The sequence below is a fragment of the Rhinolophus sinicus genome, chromosome 13 (assembly GCF_057876585.1).
Source record: "Rhinolophus sinicus isolate RSI-liver-muscle chromosome 13, RSI-T2T, whole genome shotgun sequence".
NCBI lineage: Eukaryota > Metazoa > Chordata > Mammalia > Chiroptera > Rhinolophidae > Rhinolophus > Rhinolophus sinicus.
In genome coordinates this window covers 38,671,390-38,695,066 of record NC_142513.1, presented here as the reverse complement: position 1 = coordinate 38,695,066, position 23,677 = coordinate 38,671,390, and the positions used below count along the sequence as shown (strand labels likewise).

General features: G+C 43.1%; 1 protein-coding gene across 2 annotated transcripts in view; it reads left to right on the top strand.

The window, feature by feature from the left end:
- The first annotated feature begins 13,364 nt into the window (after positions 1-13,364).
- Positions 13,365-23,677, top strand: part of OVOL2 (ovo like zinc finger 2) — a 47,975-nt gene continuing 37,662 nt past the window's right edge. Inside the window, exons 1-2 of one of the 2 annotated variants that reach the window (XM_088789280.1) lie at positions 13,365-14,216; positions 14,865-15,088. In XM_088789280.1, the coding sequence (XP_088645406.1) occupies positions 14,117-14,216; positions 14,865-15,088 (324 nt within the window). In that variant the 5' untranslated portion in view covers positions 13,365-14,116. The remainder of the gene's footprint in view (positions 14,217-14,864; positions 15,089-23,677) is intronic. The other variant, XM_019710704.3, reaches the window with a different exon arrangement.

Genomic DNA, 23,677 nt, shown 5'->3' with positions numbered 1-23,677 from the left:
GCACTCCAGAGGAGAATCTTTTCCTGCCTGTTGTAAATTCTGGTGGCTTCTGGCATTCCTTGCCATGTGGCCACATCACTCTAGTCTCTACCTGCATGGCCACATGCCTCCTCTTCTGTCCATGTGATCTCTCTCTGTCCCACATTTGTCATGGCATTTAGCCCTCCTCCCCAGATAATCTAGGATAATCTCCTCAATTTAATCACGTCTGCAAAGACCCTTTGTCCAAATAATATCTCATTCCCAGTTCCCAGGGGGAGGGCATAAATATCTTCAGCGAAGGGGGCATTTTTAAGCCTACCCCACTGGGGAAGAGGAAGGAGAAGAAGAGAGGACATCAATGTGTCAGCCTCTCCCACTTGAAAGGCCACCTTCCTTTAGAACAGTATTGCCTCCAAATCATTCTTTCCGCTATCATCTGAAGGATTTTAGCTCTACGTATGCTCCACCTATTCCATCATATAGTGGCCATGAGAAAGTGACTCACATCTCTTGGCTACAGGGAGTGTGACTGACCCTGGGCCTCAGCCACTACACTCTGAAGTCCACCACTGAGTTGGGGAGGAGGCCACGCTTCCCATGGGCTGCTCCAGCCAGTGACTGAGCACAGCAGGGATACTGAGTCAGGCCCACCCCAGGAAAAATTGGACTCCTCTGACAGGTGACTTTGGCTGAGGACTCCCAGAAAGCCTTGCTGAATATTCCTTAGAACTGCCAAGCAGTCTAAGATGTTAACAGCAAACCTACTACTTCCCTTCCCAATCTCCTTCAATTGGATCAGACATCTATCCAGGTCTGACAGCTTTCCAAACTCCTCCCAGATCCCTCTCCATTTTCTCTCAGGCATATCCCCTAATAAATGTTCTGCGTGTTTAATCCCTTCCTGGTATCTGCTTCTCAGACAATCTAAAGTAGCACATATTACCTACTTAATACTCATCTTTAAATAAGTCATCATTAAATAAATGTATTTTAAAAGGAAATTTTGCATCACTACTAAAAATAGAAAGCTAGCATCACTTGATACCAACAGAAGGCAAGTTGAAAATATATAGAGACATAGACCAGCAAAATGACGTTCTTACATTTCAGCCAGGTACCCATTGCTTGCCTGCCAGAGGATGAAAGTCTGGGGTTGGCTTGCTCATTAAAGGGAGCTTAGCGAGTGTTGGAAAGGTGTTAAAGACCTGTTAGCACCAAGCTAGGACTTCCTCCTAGACCTAATCAGAAGGACCAAAAGAGAATTAAAAAGAGAATAACTTTCTCACTTGGGGCTTTCATGTTAATATTTACCATAGACCAATAAATATGCCTCAGTCACAGAGCCTTGCACATGATTAGCAGGCAACAATGATGGGTTCATTGTTAGGAAGTCTTGTAGGGAAATTATTGAGATATTAATTTGTGTTTTGTTCTAGCAATAATTTTTCCTCTACCAGTACCAATCAGGTAGATTTTCCTCCAGGCTTTCTTGTCTTTGGGGAGGTCTGTGTTGAAAACTCAGTCTTTTGAAGGCACCTCTCTTGCACTCATTAAAGAAAACCTAAATTCATGAGTGAGGAAGAGAGAGATGTGGATGCAGCAGCATTGAGAATGAGCAGGGAGGTTACTTAAGCTGGGGAGTGGGACAGAGGCCCAACGATCCAGAAAGCAGGGAAGACCCTCATGCCGCTCGCTGGGGGAAGGATCTAGAGGGGAAGGGAGTGAAGAAGTTGGTTGCATGACAAATCCACCACATTGGGATGGGACCTTAGTGTCAGGTTAACAAAAATAAAATTATATTATGTCTACACACCTGAGTTTGTGGATCTGTATTCACATGTACCTACAATGCAAGCATCTCAAGAAGATTGGATCAGTAATTCAGAATGGTAATCAACTTACTCCCAATTTACATTGATTTTTTTACATTGATATTTATCTATTTACATCTATATTTACACAGATATTTTTATGGTATCCCAGATTATGGAGATTTATTGTTCACATGTGTGTCCTTAATTCACGGAGCCATACCGTCTATCTCTTAGGAGTAAACTAACAAGTAATTGTGTCCTGGTGGCCCTTGGAGAACCAGTCTGTAGTTCACTGGGAAAGGACACAATGTCTTTTCCATGAGTCACAGGAGAGCAGAGAAGTGAGCAAGTGCCATTTTAATAGCTATTTAGTTAAAACTATTGGTAGCAAGTGAGACAGCACAACTTTGAGAGAGAGAGAGAGAGAGAGAGAGAGAGAGAGAGAGAGAGAGAGAGAGAGAGAGAGATTTGACCACTTCAGGGATAAACTTGCTTTGGGTAGTGCTAGATCCAGTACTGTCATGAGAACTCCGTTTTGTTCTTTTCATCTCCTGGTTTTCCTTCTTGTACGTTGGCACTATTCTCAGGCAGCTGCCTGCCCCAGGCTTGTATCCCATCCTCTTTCAACCTAAGGGAAAAGGGAAGTTTTAGCAACAGCTCCTCTCCAGTGCTGGTTCAGTTTGGATCTCATATCCAAGTTGAAAACTCTAATCAGCTGGGTTAAATGCCCACCTCCCCCAGGAGGGGTGGAGTCAGCCTGTCCAGAACTGCGTGTTCAGTTACTGGAAGATGGGGGAATGGATGCTAGAGGGCAGGTGAAAACACCAGGTGTCTTCTACAGGTAGACTCTTCACTTTCCCAGACACAGGTGCACCCGGAAGCAGGGAGAGCTCATTAATGTGGGGGAGACACTAATATCTTGTTCTTGGAAAATTCGGAGTGTGTTTACAGACTGAGTTAACCCTCAGGAGAGCAGGTTCCCCCACATGGCACATCCCAGGCAGACTGGGGCCCTCATGGACACACTGCTGGTTTCTGCTTAGCTCATGATGCACATTCTTGGCAACCTGATGCAGCCCTAATGGGGACTTAACCTTTCCACTGTGTTAATTGATTTCAAGTTTGTTCTCCAAGACATGTCAAAAATCCACAGAAAATTATTACAGTATTTATGTATTTAAGTAAATACAGTTAAAGTGTTACATTTTATTTAAATAAATGATTAAAATATAAAAATTTCCTATTGTTATTCATTCTTGAAAAACAGAAAAATATAGAAAAATGCACATCTGCTTTCCTAAACTTCCTTTCTGGAACACTGAGCTCGTGGGGTAAAGTCGAACACCGCAGTCAGCGGCATAGAAATATCATTTGAATACAGACGAAAGTCACAGCAAAAATGTTAAGATGGGTTCTTAACCTTTCTAAGCCTTTATTTACTCATTTGTGATACAGATATAAAAAAAAGTATTTCTCTTCCCCAAAGGATTGCTTAGTAAAACAATCTGTTTACATCATAGAAGGCATTCGATTAACATTGGTCATTGTTATTTGAACAATAGGAAAATGTTTTCTATAATCAAAGGATCCCATTTGATTCTCATAGTAACCCTGAGGGGTAGGTAAGAGACGTATTATTGTCTCATGTTAGGGATGAAGACACTTAGGCTCAGAGAATTTTAGTGATTTGGCCATGTCCCTAGATCTTGTCAGTGGCAGAGCCAGGTTTCAAAGCCAAGTCATTGGCCCCTCAATGCCACTTCCCTGTTCCCCAAATCACAATGCTGACAAGGAAATGCGGGGATACCTAAAGAGAGCCTTTCAGAATGACTGCAGGCTCTTCAAGTCAGTCATTACTAGTTTAGACCAGCACTGTCCAATAGAATGACAATGCAAACCACAGACGTAATGTTAAAATTTCTAGTAACTACATAAAAAAGGAAAAAATAAATCCTGAAATCAATTTTAATAATATATTTTATTTAACCCAATATATCCAAAATATTATTTCAACATGTAAATCAACATACAAAACTATTAATGAAATATTTTGTAGTAAGTCTTCTCAATTCAGTGTATGCTTTATTTACATTTATAGCACATCTCAGTTCAGACCAGCCAACTTTCTGCTGCTCAGTCATCACATGTGATCAACTGGTGGTTCTTGTTTAGGACAGTACAGGACTGGAGGCAGATTAGGCATACATTTAGGGCGCCTGCAAAGCAGGAGCATGAAAAACAGGGGCTGAGGGAAGACATATTGCTTCGACGATTTTAACCAGAACCTTGAAAATTAGTCTAGGAAGAAGAGATATAAAATATGCACACATATTTTGTGGTTTAGTATTGCTTTCATTTTGAGTTATAGTAGGGTGGGGATGGTGAGACACCAAATCTTGTGCTTGATTAGGAGACAACTGAAGATCCTAATGAGGTCCTGGGGACAATGCCAATTGCAGAATAAATGACCCAAGATGTGGCAACAGAACCCACTCTAGCTAGTTTCATCAGAAAAGGAATTTATTGGGCCGACCCGGTAGCTCAGGCGGTTGGAGCTCCGTGCTCCTAACTCCGAAGACTGTCGGTTCGATTCCCACATGGGCCTCAACCACAAGGTTTCCAGTTCGACTCCCGCAAGGGATGGTGGGCTGCGCCCCTGCAACTAGCAATGGCAACTGGACCTGGAGCTGAGCTGCGCCCTCCACAACTAAGACTGAAAGGACAACTTGAAGCTGAACGGCATCCTCCACAACTAAGATTGAAGGGACAACAACTTGACTTGGAAAAAAGTCCTGGAAGTACACACTGTTCCCCAATAAATTCCTGTCCCCCTCCCCAATAAAATAAAATAAAAAAGTATATAAATTACCATTAATAAAGAAAGGAATTTATTGAAGGATGTTAGGTAGCTCATAGAATCTCCAGGAGAGCCGAAGAATCAGCCTCTGAAGAGGTCAGCCTGAAACGATGCTCAGGTTGCAGTTCCAGGCTTCTCCAGTAGGGGCTCTGTCACTGCCATCTCCTGTCCAGGGCGTCTCAGCTCCTACCATCCTAGCTGAGCACAAGACCCTGACCACCAAAGCCTCCCTAACGGGAGTCTGTGGGTATACCTCAGTCGCTGAACCTGGGTCACATGCTTGCACCCAGCAGCAAAGAAGTCTGGGAAAGCAATTTTCTGGCTCCCTTGTGAGGAGGTGAGACTCATAAGGGGAAATTGCCCCAAAATAAAGGTGTGGAAAAGCTACTGGGTTTCCTCAATCATGCCCCTATCCACTACACCAACTGATTTGTTTTTCTCATCTAAAAATTATTGTGAAATATGTAACACAGATAAGCGTGAATATAATATGTACATATGGTACAATAATTGTTCTTACCCTCCAGGTTAAGAAATTCAGAATTAACTGTACAATAGTCCGACAGGGGATACTTTCCAAGACCCCCAGTGGATGCCTGAAACTGAGGATAGTATTGAATTCCGTATATACTATGTTTTTTCTTATACACACACATACATTTTCACTTAAAGGAAGAACTTTACCATTTCTCTTTGGCATATCCGAATTGTCAACATCACTACTCTTGCACTTTGAGGCCACTATTAAGTAAAATAAAGGTTACCTGAACACAAGCACTGTGATACCCAGACAGTCGATCTGATAACCCAGATGGTTGCTACATGATTACCTGGCAGAGTGTCTACAACGTGGAGACGCTGGACAAAGGGATGATTCAGGTCCCGGGCAGGATGGAGCAGGAAGGTGCAAGAGGACATTAAATCATAGGCAGTTTGTGTCTTTAACATGAATAAATGAGTTTTCTGAAAAGGTTAAAAAAAAATGAAATGCAGAATGGATGTCATGCACATTACTAATTGACAGCTACCATGTTTCCCCGAAAATAAGACCTAGCCAGACAATCAGCTCTAATGCGTCTTTTGGGGCAAAAATTAATGTAAGACCCGGTATTATATTATATTATGTTAGATAAGACCCTGTCTTATGTTATAGTAAAATAAGACCAGATCATATATTAATTTTTGCTCCAAAAGATGCATTAGAGCTGATTGTCTGGCTAGGTCTTATTTTCGGGGGAAGCACGGTAGTTACTGGAGAAAGGTGACTCCAAAAGTGATAAGAAGGTAGTTCTGGATGACAAAGTACTTGTGTCATTTGTTTACATTTCAAAAAAAAAGATCTCATCACATTACTCAGATTGGTGCTCAACTTACGAATTGTTTATTTCTGGAATTTTCCTTTAATATTTTTGGACTGACCACAGGTAACTGAAACCGTGCAAAGTGAAACCTCGGATAAGGAGGGACTACTTACTTTGAAACCTCCATTTGTCTCTCCCTAATTTTACACCTGTTCCTCTCCCAAAGTGATCACCATTCTCCTTTTGTATCAATCACTTTGTTTTGCCTAGATTTTTTTTTAGTTTTTTTAATTGAGATACAATTGACATATAATATTGTATTGGTTTTAGGTGTATAACATAAGAAGTTTATATATGTATATGTTATGAAATGATTACCACAAATTTTGTTAACATCCATCACCACATGTAGTTACATTTTTTTTTTTTTTTGGTGAGAGACATTTTAGGATCTACTCTCTTAGCAATTTTCAAATTTTTTTTAAATTAAACCTTTTATTTTGATACCATGCACATTCACATGCAGTTGTGTTCTCTTCACCTGGTTTTCCACAGTGATAAATTTTACAGAATTAGAGTACTGTTTCACCAGCAAGATATTGACATTGAGACAATCCACAGATCTTATTCAGATCTACCCAGTTTTACTTGAACTCATTTGTGTGTGTGTGTGTGTGTGTGTGTGTGTGTGTGTATTTAGTTCTATCATTGTATCACGTGCAGGTTCATGTATCAACTACCACAAGTATTGAACAGTTCCATTACCACAAGGATTCCTCATGTTTCCTTTTTATAATTCTTAATTCCTGACAGCCAGTAATCTTTTCTCCATTTTTATGATTTTGTCATTTCAATCATGTTATTTAAATGGAATCATACAATACACAACCTTTAGGATTACTTTTATTTATTCGGCATAACTGTCTAGACATTCTTCCAAGTTGTTGCGTGTTGCCTAACGGTTTTAATATATGGGTTTATATTCCTAAACAAGATATTGTTTACTATGATCTGTTTTTAAAAATAATTTGAATCTTATAGAACAATTCTTCTGTACCCTGATATTTTTTGTTCAATAATATGTTTTTGAGATTACCTTTGTTAATGTCTGTGTCTGTGAACCATTCATTTTCACCGTATGGATTTATTACCATATATTAATCCAATCAGTTATCGATGAATATTAGGATGGACATTTTTCAGACTTTAATTTTTTTTAGTATGATGAATGATACTACAATGAATATTCTGGTTTGTGACTCTTGGTGCAAAAGTGCAAGAAATATTTTAGATTACAAAATTTGGAGTGGAATTTCTAGCTCATTTAATAATGTATATGTCCAATTTTACTAGATAAAATCAAATTCCTTTCCAAAATGTTTGACTCAATCTACAAGCCCACTAGCAATATGTGAACAGTTTCATTGCTCCATATTTTCATCAACACTTAGTATTGCCGAATTTAAAAAATGTTCCAGTCTGGTAAAAATGAAACAGTATTTCATTGTCATTTTAATTAGCATTTTCCTCTTTACTAATGAGATTGAACATCTTTTTATATGTGGATGAGATGAGCCATTCATGTTTTCTCTTCTGGGAAATGTCTGTTCATGTCTGTTGCCATTTTTCTATTGAGTTTGTCTTTTTCTTATTCATTCATAAGAGTTGTTTTTCTTTTTTTAATTTACTGAGGTGACAAATGTTAGTAAAATTACATAGATTTCAGGTGTACAATTCTGTGTTACATCATCTATAAATCCCATTGTGTGTTCACCACCCAGAGTCAGTTCTCCTTCCATCACCATATATTTGACATTGAGACAATCCACAGATCTTATTCAGATCTACCCAGTTTTACTTGAACCCCCTTACCCTCATCTCCCATCCCCCACCCCCCTTACCCTCTGGTAACCACTAAAAAACTATTGTCTGTGTCTATGAGTTTTTATTTCTCAGTTGTTTGTCTTGTTCTTTTGTTGTTTTTGGTTTATATACCACATATCAGTGAAATCACATGGTTCTCTGCTTTTTCTGTCTGACTTATTTTGCTTAGCATCATACTCTCAAGATCCATCCATGTTGTCACAAATATTCCTATATCATCTTTTCTTACCGCCAAATAGTATTCCATTGTGTATATATACCACAACCTCTTTATCCATTCATCTATCGAAGGACATTTTGGTTGTTTCCATGTCTTGGTCACCGTAAACAAAGCTGCAATGAACATTGGAGCACACGTGTCTTTATTTATAAATGTTTTCAGATATTTTGGATAGATACCCAGGAGAGGGATTGCTGGGTCATATGGTAATTCTATTTGTAATTTTTTGAGGAACCTCCACACTGCCTTCCATAACGGCTGCACCAGTCTGAATTCCCACCAACAGTGTATGAGGGTTCCTTTTTCTCCACAGCCTCTCCAACACTTGTTACTATTTGTCTTGTTGATGATAGCCATTCTGACTGGGGTGAGGTGATATCTTATTGTGGTTTTATTTGCATTTTGCTGATGATTAGTGATGAGCATTTTTTCATATGTCTATTTGCCATTTGTATGTCCTCTTTGGAGAAATGTCTCTTCAGGTCCTCTGCCCATTTTTCAATTGGGTTGTTTATTTTTTTGTTGTTGAGTTGCATGAGTTCCTTGTATATTTTGGATATTAGCCCCTTATCGGAGGCACTGTTTGCAAAAATCTTCTCCCATTCAGTTGGTTGCCTCTTTATTTTGTCGATGGTTTCTTTTGCTGTGCAGAAGCTTTTAAATTTCATATAGTCCCATTCGTTTATTTTAGCTTTTACATCCATTGCCTTTGGAGTCAAATTCATAAAATGCTCTTTGAACCCAAGGTCCATAAGTTTAGTACCTAGGTTTTCTTCTATGCAGTTGATTGTGTCAGGTCTTATGCTTAAGTCTTTGATCCATTTTGAATTAATTTTGGTACATGGTGACAAATAGCAGTCCAGTTTCATTCTTTTGCACGTGGCTATCCAATTCTCCCAGCACCATTTATTGAAGAGGCTGTCTTTGCTCCATTGTATGTTTTTAGCTTCTTTGTCAAAAATTATCTGTCCATATTTATGTGGTTTTATTTCTGGGTTGTCAATTCTATTCCATTGGTCTACGTGTCTGTTTTTCTGCCAATACCATGCTGTTTTGATTATTGTAGCCCTGTAGTACAAGCTAATGTCAGGGAGTGTGATACCTCCAGTATTGTTCTTTTTTCTTAAGATTGCTTTGGCTATTCGGGGTCTTCTGTGGCTCCAAAAAAATCTGATGATTTTTTGTTCTATTTCTTTAAAAAATGCCATTGGGATTTTGATGGGGATTGCATTAAATCTGTATATTGTTTTGGGTAATATGGCCATTTTAACTATGTTGATTTTTCCAATCCATGAGCACGGAATGTGTTTCCATTTCTTGGTGTCTTCTTCAATTTCTTTCAAAAATGTCTTATAGTTTTCAGCATATAGGTCCTTCACATCCTTGGTTAAGTTTATTCCTAGGTATTTTATTCTTTTATAAGAGCTCTTAATACAGTCCGGATTTTGATCATTTGTAAGATGAATGTGTTGCAAAAAGTCCTCTCAGTTTGTTGTTTAGCTTATCATTCTCCTTATTGTGTCTTATTGTGTCTTTAAGAATAGTCATTCTTAAGTTTTCTGCAGTCAGACTCACCAAAATGTTTTATGGTTTGTTTTTTGTGTTTAAAACAATTATTCTCTATCCTATGGTCATAAAAATATTCTTCTGTATTATCTGTCTATCTACCTCTCTATCTATCTATCCACACATTTAAATGTTTAATCCACCAGAAATTGATATGTGTATGCATTATTCAATTTCATTTTTTCCCCAAATGGATAACCAAGCCTTTCAGTTTCACTTACTGAGTAGCACATCTTTCCCCACTGCTCTCCAGTGCCCTCTTATAAATCAAATGTCCACACGTGTGTGGTCAGTTTCAGGGCTCAGTGCTCTGTACTGGTGGTCTAGCTGTGCATTAATGGCACACTATTTTAATTAGTATTGATAACTGATAGAGTATCCACACCTTTTTCTTCTTCAGGAATGTTTGGTTATTCTTTCATATACAATTTAGAACAAGTTTGTCAGGTCCCACAAAAATACTTATTTTCAAGTATTTTTAAGAGTTGTATTGGACATACATGTATTAAATGAGCTAGAAATTCCACTCCAAAGTTTGTAATCTAGAAAAAGTCTTGCATTTTGCACCAAGAGTCACAGATAAGGATATTCATAGTAGCCTCATTCATCACACTAAAAAGACATTAAAACTTGAACACATCCAAATGTTCATCAAGAAGTGATTGGATTAATATATGGTAATAAATCCATATAGTGACTATGGATGACTCACAGACACACACATTAACAAAGGTAATCTCAATACAACTCATTTACAGATGAATTTGGGGATTTTTTCACTTTTTTTTTTTAACTTTTATTTATTTTAAGTGTATTTTTCCAGAACCCATCAGCTCCAAGTCAAGTAGTTGTTTCAGTCTAGTTGTGGAGGGCACAATTCACAGTGGCCCATGTGAGGATCGAACGGGCAACCTTGTTGTTAAGAGCACCACGCGCTAACCAACTGAGCTAACTGGCCGCCTTGACTTCTTTTTTATTCAGTCTTTGATTAGTATAGAAAGTTTTTCCTTTGATTAGTGTCTTATTGAATGTCTTCCAATAAAAAGTTTTCTAATCTAATCCACAAAAAGCTTATGCAATATTTTTTTAAATTTATTTCAAGGCACTTTATATTTTGGCTGCAATTGTAGGTCAATTTTTTTTTATTAGACTTTGAACTTTTCTTACTGTTACTGATATGTAGAAATGCAATTGATACATAACTCCCACTCACACACACAGATTTCCTATGCAAAAACTTGCTAAACTCTCTTACTAATTCTAATAATTTGTCTGTAGATTCTGTTGGGTTTTCCACATAGAAAATCATGCTGACTACTAATACTGAGCATTTTGTGTTTTCCTTTATAATCCTTATACATTTCTTTCTTCTTTTTTGTCTTATCATACCTGCAAAGAAGCCAGTCTAACGGAGTGGTGAGAGTAGGCATCTTTGTCTTGTGCTGGGGTGCTGTCTCCACAGGTAAATTCAGCTTGTGGAAATTTATTTAGTTGTGTACTTATGTTTTGTGCATTTATTCCCCCAACACTATGTTATATTTCAATAAAAAGTTTAAAAAATTTTTTTAGGAATATTACCAACATCCTAACCTCTCCTTACAACTGTATGCTCTCAGGATGCCACTGAGCACGTTTCTATCTGTCTATTTTCAATCTCACTATACATTTACTGGAGAAAACAAGTTTTAAATGAGAACACTGACGGCTGCTTTCATGCATGTAAAGAGCTGCCCGGGAGGGTGGCTCAGGCATAGTCTCAGCAGTCCCTGAGGACAGAATGGGGAGGGGAGTTGGAAATGCAGGGGAACAGATTTCTATAAAGGAGAAGGAAAAGCTTTCTAACATCATTGTTGTCTAACCAGAGAATAGACTGCTTTTTGAAAAAGTGAGTTCCCCAGCACTGGAGAATTCAAGCAGGACTGGATACACATCTACTAAGGATACTATGCAGGGCCACTCCATCCCCCCAATAGTGGATGGGGTGTGGACCATATCATGTCTTCTGTCTCTTCCAGCTTCAAACTTTGAGGTTTTTAAAGAATTGAGTTCATCTCTTATCCTACTTTTAGGGGTTGCTCTATGAACTCCTCTCATAATACTTAGAAAACTGACTTTACAATAGAGAAAAGTCAACAAAGGCAAAACTGGTTCTTTGAAAATGTTAATAATATTGATAAAACCCTCTCAAGTCTGATCAAGAAAAAGAGAGAAATATAAAACATTAGAATTTCTTTCACCCAAAGAAACATCCAACAAATATCATAGTAGGTGTGCGTCCAACAATTGTTGATTAAAGTGTAGTTATCCGTGTTATTTTTCATCCTCAATCCCGTAAACGTTGCACTTTTTTTTAGGTTTCGAGACTTATATCCCATCATTCTATAATCTTTTCAAATAATGGACAAAGTGATCCAGGCACTCATTGCTTTGAAATCCAGTAAAAGAAAAAAAAGCTCTGTTAATGGTGTTGACTGCCTCTTTTGTAAAATAAAGAATTTTGAACAAAGTGAAGTATTAAAAGATTATGAGATGAGCGATAATTCTGATTTATAGTTTTGCTTTATTTTTACTTTCATTCATCCAAGCTCCTTTCTAGCAAGTCTCCAGTTTGTTGGCAGATAAAAATACATTCGCAGAAGTCTCCTAGAAGCTGAGCCATCAACCTCATAGACTAGAAGGAAGTCTCGTTTCCTTATACTGCTGTACAAATGTCTTCCTTCTCCACCCCCCTCACAAGTCCCCCACGCCCGAACCCGCCCCGGCTACCAAGATCAAAGTCTTTTTTTATTCTCAGTTGGTTGAGAAAATCTGGAGTCCAGACAGGAATGAGCCCAGAAAGGGCGACCCCTTGAGGGCAGACCCGGAGGCAATCCCACCACTATTCCCTCGGGAGTCCTTGGAGCGCTGCGCCCCCTCTCCGTGCGCAGGGAGCAGGCCAGTCGAGCCGAGAAATCCGTTACTAGGCTGCTGTGTCCCCAAGGGCCATTCCAGGGCGGAAGAGGACGGGGAAAACCGCTGTGTTGATTCCCCAGGGCTGTGGGCTGGGCGCGCAGCGACTCAGGTTACAGACAGGTGAGTCCGGCGGATGGGCAGAGCTGTGGGAGCCAGGGACGCGCCCCCGCAGACCCGGGAGCTGGCGTACGTCTGAACACCCCCTGGAGGGGGGCGCCCACCGCAGCGGTGGAGGTAGTGCGGTGCGTTGCTGGGCGCACCGGAGCCGGGGCCTTGGAAGGGCTGCGCGCCCCCCAACGCGAGCACAGCTGTTCTTACCAACACTCCTTCCTTCTCTCCCAACCCACCCCACCCCCCCAGGTATAAAGGTAGATAGAAAAAACTTAAACTCAAAATAAATACAAAGCTCTCCAGGCCCCTCCCCTCTCGGGGCAGTTAGGGGATGCAGTACATCTTCACTTTACTGGCTTTCGGGAAAGGTATTTCCCAGCCTCAGAATTTGGGGAACGGGCGGTTACGAGAGGCAATAATGGGAGTGGGGGAGGATAAATACGTTTCGAAGCTGCGTTTGCATAACATGCACTTGGCTTTTGTTTCCATTGTGTGTTAATTTGGGGTGAAGGTGCTCTTGGGGTGCAAGGCCTTGGGGTGGAACCTGCTTTAGCGACTTGCTTTCTCTTAAAATGTATTGTACAAAATAAGAATGCGTTCTAAAGGTGGTGAATTTTTAAATTTAATATTACTGTGTTTATTTGGAGGGACTGTTGTGGATAGTTTAAACCCCCAAGTTCCGCCTCTACCAGATTAGAGTCCTGGGAATCTCCCCCCACAGCCTCCCTCTTCCGCCCATCAAGATTTCAACAAGCCCCGGGAATGATCCACAAGGTCACAAGGAACTGAGCCATTTTCTGGTTTGCTTGTCGGAGACAAATGGTGGTGGTGGTGAGGGGGGTTAACTCTCAGGAGGCCTCAATTGATTGTCAGGAGGGATGCCCTGGGAAGCGGACCTGAGGTTTACCTCAGAGTTCGCTACGAGGTGCCTATGATGGGGAATGGGGTTGGGGTTCATTAAAAAACGTTCTTCCTTTTAAAAAGGAGAGGGGGAAGAATCAGACGTTAAATTCTTTTGCAAACATTCATGCCTAAGGAAGGGCTGGAACAGGCAATCCCGGCCGCCGGAACCGGTCGGACAGGTAGCGAGCTTGTTGACACCGTTATGTTGCAGGGCGCATGCTCACTCCCAAGTTTCCTGGTGCCTTTTCTATTCCACCTTATGAAACTTTTTCCTCGGCGTGGTCTCACCCGCGATTTAAGGCATAGGTGTCGCCGAGCCGGGAGGCTTGGAGTCGTCGGGAGTGCGGGGGAGAGGCCAGGGCCACGCTGCGGCAGGGGTCGGAGGGAGAGGGCCGGCTAGGAGGGAGGGTGGGCTCTGGCCGCCAGAGCCGGGGACCCAGAGGAGCCGGGGACCCAACCATCGCCGCCGCCTCTAGCGGGGAGCAGCCGTGAAGAGGGGGCCGCAGTCCAGGGAGGGGGCCCTACCATGCCCAAAGTCTTCCTGGTAAAGAGGAGGAGCCCGGGGGTCTCAGTCCGCAGCTGGGATGAACTCCCGGACGAGGAAAGAGCAGACACCTACATCCCAGGTGAGCGCGCCGCTGGGGCCGGGCCTGGGCTCGGGACTCCCAGGGTGGGGGCAGGGATGACCAGATCCCCTTAGCTTATCCGCTGGGGCTGGACTCCCCACCCCATGCCCCCTCTTCCAGGGGGGTAGGGGGAGGTCTCTGAGGCGCGGGAGGACCGAGAGTGAGAGGCTGGGAAACCCAGAACATCGTGCTCCCCCTTCCCCCTAGTGAGCGCCTCTAATTGCCCGGCGGCGGGACCGTTGGCTGCAGTGCGGGCCGAGGTGGCCCAGGAAGAGGGGTTGAAAGCCAGTAGGGGCTACTCCCAGTCCCACGTCGTCGGGGGGTGCACAAGGATCGGTCAACCCCTCTGGGGCTGGATGGGTGGAGGACAGACTCCTCCACCTCCATTCCAGGCAGAGGAAACTTGGCGCGCTGGGTCTCTCAGTTCTCGTGGGCGCGGGGACCAGGACCGAGGAGCGGCCCCCAGAACCCGGAGCTCGCTCGGGAGGCCGAGCCAGGGACTTGCTCTTCCACCCCCTCAGCGTTGCCCACTTGGCGAGATGCCCAGGGGCGGGGCGGCGGCGGCACCGCCCGCAGGTCAAACTGCCGCGGGCACCCAGGCCTGACGCCGCGTGTCTGTGTGCCCCTGCACGGCCCCTCCCTCCGCAGTGGGTCTGGGCCGTCTGCTGCGCGATCCCCCCGAGGACTGCCGCAGCGACGGTGGCAGCAGCAGCGGCGGCGGCAGCAGCAGCAGCGCGGGGGATCCTGGAGGCGCCGAGAGCAATTCGTCCCCGCGCGCCCCCGAACGCGAAACCTCTGAGCCTGGAGACGCAGAGAGCCCCGGTGGACACCTGGCGGTGAAGCAGCGCCCGGTCGCCAGGTCGAAAATCAAGGTACGGTTCCGACTCTGCCCCGCCGCCACCTGCACCACGCCCTGGCGTCGGGCTCCCAGGGCCCGCGCCCCTCCCTGCCGCGCCCGCCCGCGCACCCGGGCACCGTTGCACCCAGCGCGCCCGCCGCGTGGCTCCTGCACCTGCCCCTGGGCCGCCGCCAGGGCGCCTCCGCGCGTCCTCCCGCGGGCTGGGGAGCTAGTCGCCTGCGCCGCGGAGGCCGGCTTCCCCTGCGGGCACAATACACCGGGCAGCCTTTGGAACTGCCTAAAAGGCTCAGGCGCAGCTTCCTCCCTCCAGCAGCCGGTTCTGTGCGCTAGAGCCAAAGAAAAACCAGGCCGTCGGGGTTCCAGTGGTCGGGAAAGAAGGACCCAGGCTCCGGAACTCCACTCTCTGGGGCGCAGTTTTTAGCGTATTTGAATTCTAAGTTTCACACCCTGCCTTGCTTTTCGGAGACAGTGGCTGCAGCTTGGCACACAGTGGGCTTCTCACAATAACAGCTGTTCCCAATGCCAATTATGGAGTTCCCGTTAGAAACGAGGTCTGTGCTGGGCACTTTAAATTTGTCCTGTCTTTCAAGTTTTCTTGAGTTAAAATGATGGATAAATGAGTTCAATTGCAAATTGCCTCAGTGCCCCGCCCCCAGTGGGTTGGAGTGTTTGTTCCCCCTATCTTCGCGTTTCAGCTTCCCACCCCCACCCCAGTCTTCTAGATTGTAGGCGACATCTTACCGGGACGCCCATCTGCTCTTCCATGATTGCCTGCTCAAAGGTATACGCTACCTCCAAGATTAAGGAATGCCATTCCATGGACTCATTGACAGCGGGAGCCAGGGAGTGGTGTTTTAGGAATCACATGAGCCTAGTGCCTAGCCGGATGGGCCATAATGTGACCCTTTGCCGGTTCCAGACCCTCGGTGTAGGTGATAATTCTTGGTTGGTCTCGCAGTCCCATTGCCCAGGAGTGGGTAAGGAAGATAGGGTGGAGGAACCCTCGCGTTTGCTGTGGATTGGGAAAGCTTCCGTTACTTTTCCTGGGAGAGACCATTTCTCCCCTATGCATAGTACTGGCTCCTGGGGCTTGGCTGGGGTGGGGGGCTGGGGAGGAGGATCCCTAGCGTTTGCAGTGTATTGGGAAGGTCTCCGTTACTTCTCCTGGGAGAGACCACCCCTCCCCTATGCATATTCCCAGTTCCTGGCTCCTGGGGTTTGGCTGGGGTGCATTTGGTTATGAATTGAGGCTAGAGGCCTGAGCTGGAATCCTTTGGAAAAACATCTTTAAAGGATTCTGCAGACTAGGGCTTGCTGCTTAGTGTTAAGGTTTTTCTGCTAAGGGTCAAAGTCAGCTAGCCTAAGGTTTTTCTGGGCCAGATGGGGTTAAGTGGGAGGGCTCAGTTTGCCTGAGGCTGGTAGCTCTGCCCTTCAGGAAATTCTACAATGTCCCACTTGCATATTTATCACCAGGCTGGAAGGACAATTGAAACGTTGTTTTGGAATGGATTGTAGACTTTTTGCCCCTCAATTGTCCAGATTACCCTCGAGACAAAGCGGCAGACAAAAAATATCCAGTCCCTTAACCAACATTTTAGGAGATCTCTCTTTGCTGCCCCAGGCAAACAGCGCCGTTGGAGTCCTGACTTAAAGGAATGAATACACCAATTTTATTTTCAGGTTGGCTGCCTATGTGCTGCCTCAGGGATGGGGGTTGGGGTATAGAGTTTGCTCCTCAACCTTTAACATAGTTTCTGGAGGCTTGTTTGTTTGTTTACGGAGGACTCCAGTCCGGTTCCTTCTCCCTCTCAGCTTCCACCCACAAATAAGGACACATCTTGGTTTTAAGATGCTCTAAGCCTCCAGAATTATCAGTCGTGATATTGGTCATTTTCAAATGACTGGCCAAATTGTCCATGATTTAGCACATTGTGTAACTCTAGAGTTCTATGCAAAGCCCGCTGAACTCTTTAAGAACTAGTTTCCTAACCAAGTGTGGAAAGCCATTCAAGTATGAGGCTCATACATGATGCATAATTTTAATGACTTAGTTTCAATGACTTGAAGACACTTGGCAGTTGGCTCTTAAGACCAGAGGAAGGGCACATGACCTGCAGAGAGGTAACATGCTATCTAACAGTATGAAGTGCCTACTGTGTACCAGGCAGCCAGGAGTTAAAAATGCTCCCACCCTAGTGTTCCAGAATCTGACAGTAACGGTTAAGCCTCTAGGCTCTAGCTTTGCACTTCTTAATTAGTTGTGTGACCTTGGGCAAATTGTTATCCTTTTGGACCTCAGTTTTCTTGTCTTTAAAATAGGGACAATGATGATACAGAGTTGTGAGGATAAATGAGCTAAGAGAAGAACATTGTAGGTGCCTGATAACTCTAGCTAGAATTGTTTGGGTTGGTGGGGAGACTCAAATAATTGTTAACTCTACTACAGGAAAGGGAATGCTAAACTAGAGACACAAGCAAAGATGTAATAAATTCTGAGCAGGGGAAGGTTTCTTGGTGTGGATTTGAGACCTATGGAGAAGGAGAGAAGCAGGCTTTTGGATGATGTGGGCTCAACCAGAAACTTGAGTAAGGAAAGGACTCAGAGCTTTGGTGGATGGAGGATGGAAAACTGCTGGGGTCAGGGAAAGTGAAGGCGAGGAGCGGAAACGTAGCTAGGACAAGGTGAGAGGGTAAAGGGGCCAAGCCAAGGAATGGGGATGCTCCCTTGAGGGTTAGGGAGGGGCTCTGGAAGATCTTTGAGAAGGAAAACCTCAGTTGGGTCCAACTTACCAGCTGTGGTTGGGGATATATGACTTGTTCTGAGCCTCGGTTCCCTGATGTGTAAAATGGAGAAATAATAGAATCAGCCTCTCAGAAGCATTGCGTAGATTGTAGATTAAATGAGATATAAGGGTGCAAAATGTTAAGTAATTTTGTGCCTATGAAAATTGCTCAATAGGAAGTTAGTTGACAATGACTTATAGCAAGTTTTGTTGATGTCCAATATTATGTTGCCTACAGTAGGGACAAGGGATTTTCCAACCTGATTGGATCCGAGAGGAGTTCTACAGTAGGTGTCAGTTAGGAAAAGTGTTCTTTCTCAGCCTTGCTGTCTTTTGACTGTGTGCCTTAGGGCAGGTTACGAAAGGATTCTGTAATTTACAAAATAGATGGGGGTGGGGAAATGATGTACCTCTGGGAAAGTGTTCATGCCCAGTTCCAGGTTGCTTTTAGTCCTTTTTGTACTGGACACATTTGCAGGTCTGCAGCTGTGGAGTAGAGACCCCTTTCCTCCTGGAAATCCCCCCTCCTGTCACCACTGTCCTTCCCAGGCTTATCAGAAACAAAGTTAATCATCTGAAGTAAATCAGTTAGTTGACTGATACCGTATACATTCCTGACTCAGAGTGGCTGGTGGGACCCAGGTGCAAGTACAGATTAACAAGTGAATTTGTCTTCTTCCCCTTTCCCGATCTTTTCTCTTCCTTTAACCTCTTCCAAGAATTCTTCAAAGGAATTGAGTTTAGAATTCCTTCAAAAGTATTTTTGGCCTTTTACCTGGCTCTGTAGTCCCCAGTCTTCCAGAAGTGACAGATGTGTAAATGTGGAATAGTCTTTTTCTTTTTCCATCATTTTTTTTTACAGGACTTTTATTGGGGAACAGTATGTACTTCCAGGACTTTTTTCCAAGTCAAGTTGTTGTCCTTTCAATCTTAGTTGTGGAGGGCACAGCTCAGCTCCAGGTCCAGTTGCCCTTGTTAGTTGCAGGGGGTGCAGATCACCATCCCTTGTGGGACTCGAGTTGAACCTGCAACCTTGTGGTTGAGAGCCCACGCTCCAACCAACAGCCATCTGGGAGGCAGCTCAGCTCGAGGAGCCGTGATCAATCTAAGTTGCAGGGGGCGGAGCCTACCATCCCTTGCGGGACTCTAGTTGAACTGGCAACCTGTGGTTGAGAGCCCACTGGCCCATGTGGGAATCCAGCCGGCAGCCTTCGGAGTTAGGAGCGCCGAGCTCCAACCGCCTGAGTCATCGGGCCGGCCCCTCCATCATTTTTTTAATTTGGAGATTTTTCAAAGGTAGAGTCCCTGTCTCTTGGCCCCAGCTACTGTGAACCCATGGCCGGTCCTATCCATCCATTACCCACTCATCTCCCGACATGATTTTGAGGCAAATCTCAGACATTATAAATATTTTAGACTGCTCTAATAAAACCAAAATACATGATTAATTCACAAAATGGTGTTCACATTGCTAATTTTCTCATAAATTCATACTTTTTTTCAGTTTGCTGAATCAGATCTGCATAATGTTTACACATTGTAATTGATTGATATGTCTTTCAAGTCTCTTTTAATTTGTATATTTTCCCTCTTTCTCTTTTTCAGTTAATTGTTGAAGAGATGGCTAATTTTTGTAGAGTTTTGTAGAGTTTGCAGCAATCTGGATTTTGTGGAATGCATCACTGTGGTGTCTAATGTTCCTTTTTCACCTGTTTTCTCTAAATGGTGATTGGATCTGCAGCTGCACTGTCCAAAATAGTAGCCACAGTCACATGTGACTACTTAAATTTAAATTAAGTAAAATTAAGTAAAACTAAAAATCCCTCAGTCTCATGACCCATATATCAAGTGCTCAGTAGCCATGGGTGATTAGTGGCTGCTGTATTGGACAATATAGATTAGGACATTTCTAACATTGAAAAAGTTCTGTTGGACAACACTGCTCTAGATGCTTGATCAAGTTTATTTTATTTCAGCTAAACTCTGTCACAGTGAGGGGTGTCTATTTCCATCAAGAGGCACATAATATTTAGTTGTCTCTTTGTGATGTTAGCAGTCGTTGATGCTCAAGGTCTAAATATTTTAAGTTATTAGGGGTTACAGAACAGTAATATTCTAATTCTGTCCCTTATCTATTAGCTGAAATTCTTCTATAGAGAGACACTCCCCCTCATCTGCTATTTGGTTTCTCAGTACGACAGTTTCTCAGTGTGACAGTTTATTTAGGAAAGGCAGAATAGGATTCCCTTTACTTACGAGTCTTCAAAATAATCAGTTGGTTTGCCAGAATTCTCTAGTGATGGTCAATTGTTTATTTTTAAGTATTGTTGTGAATCATGGATTTAAGTAGCTTATAAAAACCTAAAAACCCATCCATTTGATATTTGGAAGGGAACATAAGCTCCGTCCCTAACTCCTTGCCTATTCTGTCTCCTAAGACAGAATTGGATGCCCCTTTCCCTGCTCCCACTGTAACTTGCTGATCACCTCCCTGGCTGCACGTTTAGCTGACCAGATTCTTCTTCTTGGTTCTCGATCCACCGTAGGCAAAGAACAAGCCCCTACTGGGCTTGTATTTCCAGCACCTGGTGCAGTAATGCCTGACTCATAGTAGGACATAAGTCAACACAGGACAGAAATACAGGCAGGGAAGGGGTCAACAGTCCCTAGACGTAAATGACAGCATTTGGAGGAAAACAGGAAGCAAGAAGAAAAGGGAGATCTTAGAGAATGCTTGGAACAGATGCTCAAAAAAGTTTAAATTAATTTAAAAGGGGAATAGGAGGGATAGGAGAACAGTGTAAGCATTAACTGCATGAGCTTTTAATTTGAATATAGGTGAAGTGGTTTTTATTATTGAAGGGACTGCATAGGTTTAGTTATGGACAACAGAATCCACTATAGCTAGCTTAAGCAGAGAATGGTTAATTATAGGGTGCTAAATGAACTAAAGAAAGAGCAGGCTGAGCTCTCAGGAATGACTCTGAGAGCCACACTGCAGAACGAGGCCATCTAGGGAGCTGTAGCTACTGCCTTTATGGCTGGCTGCCTGTTCCTGCATCATAATGCTTCTGCTAATGCAGAGTGTAAAACAATTGCCATGTGCCTGCCTCTGTTCAATTAATCCAGGTTCAAATTCAAATCTTCTGGTAGTTAATGTAATTGGTGGAACCCAAGTGCCTACTGAGCTGTATCTTAAAACCAAAGCTGCAAGGGAGTCTGGGAAGTGTAGTTTCTAACTTCCTGGCTTCTGTAGTACAGGATTGCTTATCAGAAGGAGTAGAAATAGAGACTGAGTGTCTATCCATAGGGTCTACTACAAGGACCTTTAAAGCTTATCTGATCCAATCTCTTCGTTTTCAAGGGGAAAAAGGTAAAGCCCAGAGAGGTTTTGTTAAATTCCTCATAGTTGTTAGTGGCAAAGCCCAACCCAAAGATCTTTATTCTTTTAATGCTGCTGTATTCCATTGTGGGGGAGGTATCTTTGACTCTTTAGCTATTAGCATAGACAGTCTGCCGTAAAGGAATCCGAAGCTATTTCTCTCCATGATATGAGACAAACAACAGGGTCCTTTTCTCCCTCTCCCCACATCATGCCCAGACTTGTAGACCTGTTAGGGGGAACTGTAGACACAAGTTTTGCAGACAGGCCACATTCAAAATCTCAGTGTGGGCACCTACAAGTCATGTGGCCACGGATAGTTTACAGCTCTTTGAGCCTCAGTTTTTTCTGGGTTATAAGAATATATTCCCTTCATCATCTTTGCATTTGAGAAGGTTCTCCATTCTGCCATATTGCAGAGTTGTGAAGCCTAAGGAAATGGTACATGGGACCAGGAGAGGAATTTTTATCTCAAAGGATTTGGGGAAATATGCTTAGCATGTTTTGAGCACTCAAGCTTAGCAAACGTGTCTGTGGAAATCTTGTCCAAATGGCCATCAGAAGGTTTCCTGGATTCATAGTACCATCCCACAGGAAATAGGACCATTAATTTAATGAATTTGTCTGGTGGAAACATCAACAAAAAATAAAGGATTTAAAAATTTTTACTTTAGAAGTTTGACAGGTCAGTGACCTTAGCTAGCTTTGAAGTTGGCCAGAGGGACAGCTGAAGTCTCTACCTCCCCAGACGCTCCTAAAGTTTTCAGCAGCACTGATACAATGATTGGTTTGTTTCTGCTGCAGAGGCCTGTTGTTTAGAACTAGAGGGGAACTTTGTGTGTTTTTTAAAATGAAAGCTGAGATCCTGCAGAAAACAGGACAGCAAGTAAGATAGCGCCAAGCCATGAGGGTTGGAGAATTGCTTGTTCTTTCTTCATTTTTCTTGCCCTGAATTAATCTCCAGACTGATGTCATCTCCCACCCTCCATGGTAGCTTCCCCACTTCAATTAATAAGCCTTTTGCAAAGTGTTAATTTTGGATTAAGGGTGAAACTATCAAGTTTTTTCAGAAGATAGCACAGTGTAAATATCACTCCTGGCAGGTCTGGAGCAGTACCCTGTCATTAAACACATTAATAATTTCCGTACCAAAACACGTGAATATTGAGACAAAACAGATAAAGTCTGTGCATAGTTCCACTTCTGCTTGGGTCAGGTTTTATTGCTAAGGGAGATGGGAGAGAAAGTTGGTTTTCAGAACTTTTTGGATTACAGAGCGTTGGATGAAGGACTGGGGACTTGTGGCTCACACTGAAAGTTAGTCCCATTTTCCTTTCAGCAGAGAGAAAAATTCAAAAGCCAAAGGGATAAACAAGGGTTTTGACCAACTATCTTTTATTTAGGATCACAGAGTTTTGGAGCTGATCTAACTATAACAGTTAGTTAGGACTTATCGAGCACCAGCTTCTTTTTAAGTAGCTTTTCTTATTTTATTTTTAAAAAACTTTTATTTATTTAAGTGTGTTTTTCCAGGACCCATCAGCTTCAAGTCAAGTAGTTGTTTCAATCCAGTTGTGGAGGGCATAGCTCACAGTAGCCCATGTGGGGATCGAACGGGCAACCTCGTTGTTAAAAGCACCGTGCTCTAACCAACTGAGCTGACTGGCCGCCCCCTAGCTTTTCTTATTTAATTCGTAATAATCCGAAGAGGAAATATCATTATTATCTATATTTTACAGGTGATTAAATTAAAGCTTAGAAAAGTTGAGTAACTTGTCTATGTCCCACAGTCCATAAGTAGTGGAGCAGGATTTGAACTTAGATGTTGGAAAACACTCTGCTCTTAGTTTCATATTCTGCTGAAGAGCTCATCTAATGCTATTTTATTATTTTTACATGTGGGAACTTGTGGCCCAGGGATATTACATGACATCACACAGCTAACCAGGTCTAGGTTTTCATTTGATCCTCAGCATTTGTGTTTCCCCACTCCACTCATTTTGTAACTAAGATGTCTAAGGTATAACTAGTTTTGGTCTATTACTTACAGAGTAGAGTAACCAGGTAAAATCAGTTAACTCTTATTTTGAACTTTTAGGAGGTAGAGTGTTAGACATAAACCTGTGTAAACATAGTAAAGATGGCCTAGTGAGCAGAGATGTGACCTGGGAGGGATTGCTGGTTCTCTGGCTCATGGGACGTCATTCCAGGAATCAGACGTATCTTGTCTTATGCAGCCCTCATGGGAGAAAATGTTCAGAAATATGGCAGGTCTGGTGTTCTGGAGAGGAGGTGACACACCTGTCACTGTTCCAGTTCATCTCTTGCTTCTTCACAAATAGCCCCAAATTTAGTACCTTAAAATAATGTATTATTATGTCTCCTAGTTCTGTGGAATGACTGGGCTTAGTGGCGTGCGTCTTCCCTGGCGCTTCTC